Genomic DNA, 12310 nt, shown 5'->3' on the forward strand with positions numbered 1-12310 from the left:
ATGGAATATAATCTTAAGGGAGGCGGCAAGTGAGTGCATTGAACCATTGAGGCTAATTATGCGATCATCACTGGACTCTGGGGAGATTCCCTTGGATTGGAAAAATGCCAATGTATCTCCCATACATAAGGGTGGCTCTAAGAGGCGATATTCAAGGGTGGAATTCAGGATCATTTGGATCGAATTGAAATTCTCAAGGTTACTCGGCATGGTTTTGTAAAGGGAAAATCATGTTTAACAAATCTGGTTCGCTATTTCGAAAGGGTCATTCACAAGCTGGATTTAGGGAATAATTTCGACATTGTTTATTTAGATTTCAGCAAAGCTTTTGACTCAGTCCCACGTGAGCGGTTGCTTTATAAGCTCGAACAGGTTGGAATCATTCGGAAAATCCTTAGATGGATAGCAGGATGGCTTCAGGGCAGGAGGCAGAGGGTTGTGATAAATGGCTATTCTTCAGATTGGGTTGATGTAAGAAGTGGGGTTCCCCAAGGATCAGTATTAGGACCACTGTTGTTTTTAATTTTCATAAACGACATTGATGAAGGGATAGAGGGCGTGATATCTAAATTTGCAGATGATGTTAAAATTGGTAGAGTAGTTAATGATCACTGTTCAAGCTGAGCTTCTTCAGAGAGACCTAGATAGACTTCAGGAATGGTCAGAAAAATGGCAGCTATGCTTTAATCCAACAAAGTGTAAGGTATTACACCTGGGAAACAGTAATCCCAAAATAACTTATTCACTTGGTGGAGTTCAACTAAACCCAGTACTGGAGGAAAGGGACTTGGGTGTTACGATACAGTCAGACATGAAATTCTCTGAGCATTGTAAACAGGTTGCAAGGAAGGCCCATGGTGTCCTATCGATGATCTATCGAACTTTTGCAAGTAGAGAGAGGGATGTGATAATCCCATTATATAAGGCTTTTGTTAAAGCTCACTTGGAACACTGTGTTCAAGTATGGAGACCGCACCTAAAGAAAGTCATCAAGCTTCTTGAAAGGGTGCAAAGACGGGTAACTCGCCTGGTGAGATCGGCAAAAGGGCGTCCTTATGAAGAATGACTTCAAATATGTGGGTTGCAGAGTTTGGAAACTAGACACCATAGAGGAGATTTTATCGAGGTGTTTAAGGCTCTGATAGGAATCAGTAAAATGAATGAGGACGAAATTTTCAAGATTATAAATGATGCTAGAACTAGGGGACATAAATTCAAGTTACTGGGGGAAATGTTTAGATTGGACTGCAGGAAGTTTTATTTTAGCCAGCGAGTTATAAATTACTGGAATAAGTTGACTACATGGGTGATAGAGGCTGACACTTTGGGATAATTCAAAGGTCATGTGGATAGTACCTTCAGGTCAGGGAAGCACATAGGATAGGTTGAATTTCCTTTTTTTTTATTAATTATTATTATTTATTTATTTTTTTATCATTGTTTTATTTGGCTGGTGCAGTTTAAGCCATAGGCTTTCTTGCACCATGCGGCCATTACTAATACTAATACCATCCCGCATGAACTCCGCTAAATATCGGATCTTTCTTGAACAAGTTCTACCAGGGTTACTTGACGATGTTCCAGCAAATGTGAGATGCAACATTTGGTTTCAACATGACGGGGTGCCTGCCCGGATTGATAGCCAGATCCGCACAAAGCCCCAGAAGAACTAGCGGATAGATGACCAGGTAAAAGAATGTTAGTTGACATTGATTTCTTGTTTATTCGATGTTTGATTGAAATATATAATATTAACTTCATTTATTACTAATATTATTATTATTATTACCATTACATGTACAGACCCCCAGGAAGAAGTTAGACTGCACATGCTAACTGGTTTTCCTGTTCCTGATACAACTAAATACCTATATAGATAATAAATAAATACCAGAAAATAGAATAAATCGACCAAATCGAAGCAATTTATTCAATTAACCAGTAATATATCAAGCACGTATAATGTCCAATTGCCATATGACAATAGCATTAACGTAGCAAGTGATAAAGTAGAAATAATCACATAGACTTTAATAACAAAAAACACAATATATATATATATATATATATATATTACCTGAATGACAGCAACAGCAATATAACAGGCAGCACCAATTGCAAATCTACAAGTAAGGCTGAATGGTACATTCTGATGTAGGTCTGACTCTGAAAGCTTCAAAATGGTAGTTGAAAGTGCAATATGTTCAAATCCAGCAACCTGGAAGAAAAGATAAGTAATGTAAAATGAAAGAATTTTTAAATACAGTTGAAGTCCCCATAATTGACTTTCACCCAGTGGAGTAGACTAGTCAGATTAATCAAGTTCCAGAACTTCTTTCTAAAAAACACAGTGTCTGATGCCTATAGCACAATGTAGTGTGCCACGGGCACTGGCTCAGCATACTTGCAGCTAGTGTAGTATACCACATCCATCCACCCATCTGCTGAGTTGTATACTTCCCAAGAGGTCAGTTGTGTGTTTGATCTGAACAGCACTTGCATCAATAAAATTAATTGTTATTGTAATTACAGTATGTAATTTAATTAAATATTATGCAAATTAAGAAAATATGGGCAAGGAAAGAAAAAAAAAACTTGTTGTTTAATACAAAAACTAATTAGATGTTCTGGAAAGACTTGATAAAGGTGAGTCTCCAAATAAAAATAAACTGTTGAATTATGTGAGGGCAATAAAACTGTAAAAGAGTAGAAAGAGAAATTATAAAAAATCTAGAAGGAATTTACACTTAATCTCTTTCACAATTGCCATTAAGTTCTAGCCCAACTTTAAGGAACCAAAATTTGATTTGGTAGACCAGGAGTGACCAACTTAATTTGTGATACGATCTACTTTTTTCCTTCAAAATGTGCGGCGATCTACCATCTCAAGAATTTCATTGCACGTGATTAAAACAGTGGTGGACTAAGGAAAAATCGGGCCCTAGGCAAGATTCTCATTTCAGGCTGCACCTAGGGTTGCTACCTTTCAGAAATTGTAATGGAGGACACAGTTGAATGGGTTAAAAAAGGTCTTCTATTTACTAAATATAAAAATACAGGTCTTGTATTATGTTAAAAGCTAAAAAGAGTCATCTGCCTAACTAAATCTACCTAATAGATACAGTTAGACAGATGACAACCTAGGGTTGCCACCTTTCAGAAATTGTAATGGAGGACACAGTTGAATGGGTTAAAAAAGATCTTCTATTACTAAATATAAAAACACAGGTCTTGTATTATGTTAAAAACTAAAAACAGTCATCTCCCTAACTAAATCTACCTAATCAATGTGTGACTAGCACTATCTAGTGAATCATCATGCATACCACGCCTTGTGCGGTATACACGATGATTCACCAGATTGCGTGGCGTGCAAAGATGCTTTCACTGATCGGCATGAAACAAGCGGAACATTATAAATTTATTTAAAATAAAATAATGAAAAAATGTATAATAAAACCGTTTTACGGGCCCTAGGCAGTTGCCTAGTCTGCTTAGGCCAAAGTCCACCCTGAGTTATAAAGTTAATCAACACATATTGCAAAATATTGTTTATAAATTTTAAAATTAAATACAATTCCAAATTCTTATTTTAAATTCATACGTACAGTATTTAAATTTTTAGTTTATGTGTAGTTTGTATCATTTGCCAAGCTTTCAAAATCGGGGATAAGGCAACAGCTAGGAATCTTCTGTATGCAAGTCTGTAAGAGTAGAGCAAAGAGCAATTCTTCATCTTCGTTTGTTTCAAATACAAAAAGCCGATTCACATAGATATGTGGAAACAAAACAGGAATTTAAAAGTTTACTGCATTTTTTTACATTTCCGTACATTTCTCGGCAAACATATTTCCAAAAGTCTTTTTCTGATGATCTGGCTTTTAGGAACATATCAGAACATATAAAACAGAAACTGGCAAGACTCTTCACAAGGATACATTAGGAAAGAATGATGCCTAAGGAGCGGAATAATGCAATAATATTTTTGCTGCATGAGAAAGGAGATAAATCAGAAATTGGAAGTTATAGACCAATTAGCTTGTTGTCGGACATCTACAAGTTTTCACAAGGGTCATTACTAACAGATTAGAAAGAATATTTGATGGGAATCAACTGAAAGAGCAAACTAGCTTTAGGCCAGGATTCACAACTATTGATCACCTTCACATAATATCGCAGCTAATGGAGAAAGCAAATGAATATAAAACACCATTATACTTGGCATTTGACTCCATACAGCATAAGGCAATGTTTCGGGCACTGGAAAGACAAGGCATAGATACTCCATACATTATGATTTTGAAGAAAATATATGAGAACGCTACCTCATTAAACTAGACCAGTGTTTCTCAACCTTTTTTTAATTATCGCCCTCTTAAGGGTTTTTTTAGACAGTTTTTAACTAATTGCCCTTGTGAAATTTTAAACAAGAAAATACATTATATATTTACTCTTTTTTATTCAATGGAATCCTTGAGCCCACTATCTTCCTTTTATCAAAATTTCTCACTCACTCCTAATATAATATATCTATATGTTAAAAATCAGTTGTCTCGGGGGAAAAGAAAACCCAACAAGAGAAATTAAATATTAATGAATAAGATATTGTCGGGTAGGGTTGAACTTTCAAGGGCCACAACCATTGTAATACTCATGATTTTTTTGACCCCCAAAAACCAATTTTTGCCAACCTGGGGGCAATATTGTCCCCTTTGAGAAACCCTGGACTAGACAAAGATAAAAGCAAATTTAAAATTGAGAAAGGCGTTTTAATAGGAGACACAATATCTTTGAAGTTTTTTACTGCTGCCCTTGAGGAAGCTTTCAGAAGATTAGACTGGTCGCAGAAATTAGTCAATGTGAATGGAGAGTATCTAAACCATTTATAATTTGCAGATGACATTGTGATCATAAGCCATGAACCCAAAGAATTAGAAGCAAATTTTAATCATTTATGCAGAGTTAGTAAGGATTTCAGACTAAAGATGAATATGGCTAAAACAAAAGTAATGATGAACAAGTATGCCACATAAAGGGATATAATCACTGAAGGAGCAGTAATTGAAAAGGGGGATTCATATACTTTCTGAGACAAGTCATTAGCTGTAATAATGATAAATGGCTGGAAGTCAAGAGAAGTATAAATTTTGGATGGATAGCATTCAGGAAATATAGTCACATACTGAAGAGCAATATCCCAATTTGTCTGCAACATAATAAATAATGAACCAATGTATACTCCCCACCATGACTTATGAAAGTGAAACTTGATCTAGTCTAATAAAGGAGGTTTTCACTTATGGAAGTGAAACCTCCTTTATTAGACTAGACAAAGATGGTAGCATATTTAAAATTGAGAAAGGAGTTCAACAAGGAGACACAATATTTCCGAAGTTGTTTACTGCTGCCCTTGAGGAAGCTTTCAGAAGATTACACTGGTTGCAGAAAGGAGTCAATGTGAATGGAAAGTACCTAAACCATTTAGGATTTGCAGATGACATTGTGGTCATAAGCCATGATCCCAAAGAATTAGAGGAAAATCTTAAAATGTTATGCAGAGTTAGTAAGGTTTTTGGATTAAAGATGAATATGGCTAAAACAAAATTTGAAAAAAAAAATAGAAGACACGAATACAGGTCTGACAGAATTGTTAAAAATCATGAACATAGCACTACCATGGATTGAAATTCCAAGTTTTTTTCCAAGATTTATCATGGAAAAAACTTGCAATTTCAAGGCCCAAAGTTGAAAACACTAATGAAAGTCAAACTACAAGGCAATGAAGAACAGTTTAGAATGATCTAGGTTTTTCAGAAAAGTTGAATGCTCCTAAGATTTAAACAAAGAACACATACAATGGATTGAACATTGTCTTCCAAAGAATCATTATCAATCTATCAAGAAATTAAATTATGGACAGTACAGAAATCATACTGTGACAGAAATAGATGGATCTAAATATGAATAAGATATTGAATCATATCCAGGTCGAAAAATTTCTCATACAACTGACAAAAACAACCCAGATATAGCTTTACATTATACTGAACAACATCCTCATTTGATAATGAAAAATAGGATAATAACACCATGGAAGGACTGTGCTGCAACATATATAATCACTTTTTTTTACGACGATATTATTATAGATTTTATATGAATAAATGACATGTATATGTTTTAAACAGCCATAAAATTCTTAAGTTACTATATATATCCTTTTTTAAATGTTTTTTTTTCAATTAACCAACCAACTACTGGTCTGATCACATTGGATAAGAGGGCTTCTACTTATATCAAATGAATTTTATGATATTTTATTAATATACCAGGTGATTATAAAATATGTTTCCCTATTCAAGAGACCCTAGTGTCAAAATGGTTAGAGATAGCACTGTGAAAATTGGTGGGTATGAGGAAGTGATTTGTAGGAAATAAATTAGATCAAATTTCTGCCACCAGGGGAGAAATTGGTACTGTAAACATGAGATGGAATACTTAACTTAGAATTAGATTTGAATATCAGAACTTAGAAATCTACAGATATTGTTCTATGTGCTTTCTTTCACTTGAGAAATTCTGAAAACGGAGGACTGTGTGCAACACAGTTTCGTGTGGCATCTCATTGGGTATGTTGACTACATGCTGTTTAATGCTTGCTTTCAAATCGACAAGTGACTGTATGCCATCACAGTAAACACTGTCTGTCCTTCAGGTATCCCCCATAGCCATAAATCACAGGGATTAAGATCTGCTGATAGGACTGGCCAGAACTGTGGAAAGTCTCTAGAAATGATGCGATCATTTCCGATTGTTGAACAGAACAGTTCCTTCACTTGTTGACCAATGTGGGAAGGGGCATCATCTTGCATGAACACTACGGTCTCCAAGCATTGCCTTTCTTGTAGAGTGGGAATAACGTGATCTCTTAGAAGAGAGCAGTACTGTGCACTAGTTACTGAATGCCTTACGGGTCCATGAGGTCTAGACTCTTCAAAGAAAAATGGTCCAATTATACACTCTGCTGTGAATCCACACCATATTGTATGCATGGACTTTATAGTGGTCTTTCATGTACAGCAGATGGACGAGAACTTCCCCATATTTGGCAGTTTTGTGCATTTACAGCCCCATGAAGTCCCTCATCAGACCCCCAAGATCATTCGAGCCCATGTACCATCAAGTTCCATATGAGTCAGAAATCGTAGAGCAAAGTCTGTTCATTGTTGCTGATCACAAGACTTTAGTTTCTGCACTACGTGAATGTTGTACGGGACCCAGCATTATTCGAAGCACTTTACGTACAGTAGACCAAGGAAGGTTCAAGTCTCTTGACACACCTCTGGCACTACTGACTGGTAGTGTTTTGCATTTTGACCATTGCAACCACCACTTCATCTACTACCTCCGTTCTGATATGTGGTCGTACCCTGCCTGGAATTACACCTAACTCCCCAGTTGCTTCAAATTTCTTTTTAGTTTTCAAAGCCCCACTGATGTCAAAGGTCCTTTACGCAAACCTTTTAAGTTTCTAATATTGACGTAGTGCTGCATTAGCATTACTATTATTTTGGTAGAACAGTTTTACTAAAAGAGCATGTTCCTTTTTTGTAAGAACCATAATGGTTATCGATGGTGGCGTTGGCTTTTCTGCTATTATCTAACAGGATGTCATTTGCGTAAGCACCTGTCTTGAAGTAAATTACAACTTTTACATATGTGCAGCACAATTTTTCCGCTGGTAGGGGAAATTCGAACAAATTTTTTTTCTTCTACAAATCGCTTCCCCATACCCTAAATCCCATTATATAAGGCTTATGTTAGACCACACTTGGAATACTGTGTTCAAGTATGGAGACCGCACCTAAAAAAAGACATCGAGCTTCTTGAAAGGGTACAAAGACGGGTAACTCACCTGGTGAGATCGGCAAAAGGGCGTCCTTATGAAGAAAGACTTCGAATATGTGGGTTGCAGAGTTTGGAAACTAAACACCTTAGAGGACATTTGATTGAGGTGTTTAAGGCTCTGAGAGGCATCAGTAAAATGAATGAGGATGAAATTTTCAAGATTATAAATGATGCTAGAACTAGGGGACATAAATTCAAATTACGGAGAGAAATGTTTAGATTGGACTGCAGGAAGTTTTATTTTATCCAGCGAGTTATAAATTACTGGAATAAGTTGCCTTCATGGGTGGTAGAGGCCGACAGTTTGGGGAAATTCAAAGGTCATCTGGATAGTACTTTCGGGTAAGGGAAGCGCATAGGATGATAGGTTTAATTTCCTTTTTTTTATTAATTATTATTATTTATTGTTTATTTTTTTGTTTTTATCATTGTTTGGTTCAGATTTTTTTTTTTTTTTTTTTTTTTGGCTGGTGCAGCATAAGCCATAGGCTTTCTTGCACCATGCGGCCAATTACTAATACTAATACTAATACTAATGGCATAACCACCGATTTTCACAGCACTAATTGTAACTGTTTTAACACTAGGGTCTCCTGAATAGGGAAACTTATTTATAACCACCCAGTACATTATTTATGTAATAAATAATTACCAGTTAATATACTATTATCTGGTGATTATTTATTATTACATAAACAAAGTTAAGGTCTAATGTTCTGCTGAGGCAAATGAGATGTCATATGTAAACAAAGAAATAATATTAATCCAATCCTTAATCTTTTTTCAGAGTTTGCACATTTATACAAGTTTACAAGATAATCTGAAATAACAGGTATATAAACACATTTTTCAAATGTATGTCTAATTATTTACAAACTGTCTTGAAATCTAGTAATCACAGCCATCTCTTATTTGTGTTTCTAAAGGAACTGGAGATATAGTTTATAATAGATGGCAGCACAGAAACAGATTTTAAAATTTAGTAGCAAAACTACAGTTCTTCCCCAACCAAAAAATTCACAAATGTGTCTTAGTGAGCTTAACAACTGTTCTAAATCAGTTGCTGGGAGGCCCTGATAGCTTAGGACCCAGCCACTATGGTAGTATGGTAGATGTTGCTGCTGCTGGTCCTATAGATTAGCATTCCTCGGATTGAACATCCTCCTCCTCCCAATTTTAACAGTAGCAAAACTACCATACTACCATAGTGGCTGGGTCCTAAGCTATCAGGGCCTCTCAGCAACTGATTTAGAACAGTTGTTAAGCTCACTAAGACACATTTGGGAATTTTTTGGTTGGGCACTTCAAGCACCAACCTTGATGCATTTCTCTGCACCAGTGTCAACAGATCCATGTCCTTTTTAAAATGAGACTTCCAGACTGGAATGCACTCTGGAAGTCTCATTGAAGATGCAATCTAACAAAAAAAAGATAATCATCTTCTTATTCCTGCTAGCAAAGTTCCTGTATATATTTGACAAACCCTATGAATTAACTGGCAGCCAGTTGGCACTACTTAGAGAACATATCTGGCTGCACAATTACCCCAAAAGGGTAATTGTGCAGCCAGATACGAATTGCTTTTTCTTTTTCTACTGTAGAGTATTGTACCACACAGCTAGTACATTAATCTCTTTTTTTTATGAAAACCCCAAACACAAGAGGTATTACAACCTATAGTACTTAGTACCGTGCTTGGATTGGAGGTTGAGAAGAAGAAAGAAGATATTTGTTGACATTAGACTTGAACTTCTGCAGACTAATTTTCAGGAAATACATATGAAGGAAGACTGTTCCAGAAAATGGCAGTTGAATGAATAAACGAGGAAGGTGAAAATTGGTTCTGTGAGTTTGAAGTTGGACAGTAAATGGATGTTGGCTGGTAGCGGCATGTGTTCGGACTGTTTTGAAAGAGAGAGCAAGAATTACAGAAGCCAATTCAGGGCATAAATTCAAATTAAGGTAAGACAGATGTAGAATAGATGTGCAGAAATTTGCCTTTAGCCAGCGGGTGGTTAATTGCTGGAACAAACTTCCATCCATCGTTGTGGAAGTTGATAGGTTAAATAAATTTGAGGAACTGGACAAACATTTAGAGGGAATGGTTGTGTGAACATTTTTTTATTTTTTTTGGCTGATGCAGCATAAGCTCATACATTTGCTTTCTTGCATCACATGCCACTACTACTACTACTACTACTACTATTCTCTCTCTCTCTCAGGGTAACATGAGATTTTTTTTTTTTTTTTCTGGCTGGTGCAGCATAAGCCTCAGGCTTTCTTGCACCTTATGGCTAATAATAATAATAATCATGCAGCTGGGGCTATGAGAATTCCAGCATCAGAAGTGCATAAGGCATGGATCTATGACTGTTTGTGCTGTCCACAAAATGATTACGGACAGCACAGAAATCTGAAGCGACAGGACATCTTGGTGTTCAACCAGGTAGAGGTCAAAAACGAGTGGACTCCTCTCGTGTTGAAGATGTGGCTATGGCTGTTGTGGATTTATCAAGTCAACCTCTATGTTGTAGTGCAAGTGTGCCAGCCGTTTCTCGTGAAGTGGACATGCCGTATTCCACTGTGAGGCTAGTAATGTGTCAGGTGTTGCGGTACTATCCTTACAAGATTCACATGCTACAGCATGGTGATGCAGATATTCGTTTCACATATGCACTTCAGTTTCCTGCGCGAATGATAGAGGATATTTCTTGGCCATGGAACATCCTTTGCAGTGATGAAGCCTATTTCTGCTTAAACGGAAACAGAATACGCTCAACTGTTGCATTTTGGCAACAGAAAACCCTCGAGTTATCCAAGAGGTCCCGTTGCAGTCTCCAAAAGTGACAGTGTGGTGTGGATTTACGGCCACATTCATGATTGGGCCATATTTTTTGAACATGTAACACCAGCTGGACCCCGCACCTGTTCCATCACTGGACACCGATATAATGGCATGTTGGCAAATTTCGCAATACCAGAGGTGCAACAACGTGGGTGCTTTCAGGATACCATATTCATGCAAGATGGTGTGCCACCCCATATCCACTGTTGTGTCCAAAGATTGCTAAGGCTTGTTATTGTTTGTTATTTGGTTTTTAGGAGCATTAGCAACTAAGGCCATATTGCTCCGGGATATGCGGTTGTCATTCCCTGACCTTTCCGCATCCTCCGTATTTGGTGGTTACGGGCTCGAACCCCAGTCTAATCAAGAAACGTGTGCTATGCACTGCTGCTCCTTCCCACCTGGCTACGGAGTCGCCGATTGCTAAGGCAACACTTTACGGATGAATGGGTGATCAGCTGTTGTTTTCAGACATCCTGGCCACCCTGATCACCGGACCTCACACCCCATGCGACTTATGGTTGTGGGGTTTTTAGAAGAATCAGGTGTACCGGGAAGGATATCAAACTCTGGCAGATCTGAAAGATAGCATTAGACATCATGTGCTGGCTATTCCAGTTGACATGTTATGTTCTGCTGTAGAAAATGTTCTTCAAATGGAAACTTGTTGCCAAAATGGAGGACACATTGAACAATTGTAGTGCTGTCCAAGTGATTTGTATTGCCACAGTGCCATATAGTCACAAATTTTGTAACTAATTTTTTTTCCCAATAAATGGCTAGCACATTCTTTATTGTACCTGTTGTCCAAATTTCTCTTCAGTACGAGCCTCAGAACTCGCTCCAGAGAACCTCTACATAGGGGTACTTTAATTTTAACAACCCTGTATTTTACATTTTTTGAAGGAAAATAAAATAATCTACAAATTGCAAATTTTTGAAATCAATGTAAATTCTGGGAAAAAAATTTACTCTGTTCATTACAAGGATTATCGAAATAAAGAAACAAAATTGTTCATCTTCGTAAAACTGTAGTTATTTTATTTATACAAGTATTATAGCTATACTTAAAAAAAAAAAAAAAAAAAAAAAAAAGATGGATTTTAATTCTTTATTGATTTGTGACTATCACACCAATTAAACATTAGAAAGGTAAATTAAAATATAATATAACAATTTAGCACAGTCAGCCTTGATAAATCTAAACGAGACTAGAAAGATTTGGTTTAGGTTGTCTTTTTGTTGGGGAGGGGGTATTCAGATATATCTGGACACTGCAAGCATGTGAACTCTGAATATTTCTTCTCACTTCACAGCCTCATAAAACATACCTATAAATACAATTTCCTCATAGACAAAAAGCACCAAAGCCCCCCACGAACTCTCTCTCACCCTTAGAACAAACAACACCAAGCTATCAACAACACGTGAAAATTAAAGGAACAATGTCAACTCTTGACCAGAGTTTGCACTTATTCAGTAATATCGCTCACTCTGCAATTGAGAACTCTTGCCCTCGGAATGAACACCCGAGAACCCTGCAAACCTATCATAGTG

At 36.8% G+C, this 12310-nt stretch overlaps 1 protein-coding gene across 1 annotated transcript in view; it reads right to left on the minus strand.

The window, feature by feature from the left end:
* The window catches only part of LOC150079049 (meckelin), an 860544-nt gene that overhangs the window by 202007 nt on the left and 646227 nt on the right, over positions 1–12310 (minus strand). The window contains exon 21 of the mRNA XM_090382499.1: positions 2078–2218. Coding sequence (XP_090238625.1) covers positions 2078–2218 — 141 coding nt within the window. The remainder of the gene's footprint in view (positions 1–2077; positions 2219–12310) is intronic.

Source organism: Mastigoproctus giganteus, chromosome 10 (genome assembly GCF_048544385.1).
Source record: "Mastigoproctus giganteus isolate SK-2022 chromosome 10, ASM4854438v1, whole genome shotgun sequence".
Classification (NCBI taxonomy): domain Eukaryota; kingdom Metazoa; phylum Arthropoda; class Arachnida; order Uropygi; family Thelyphonidae; genus Mastigoproctus; species Mastigoproctus giganteus.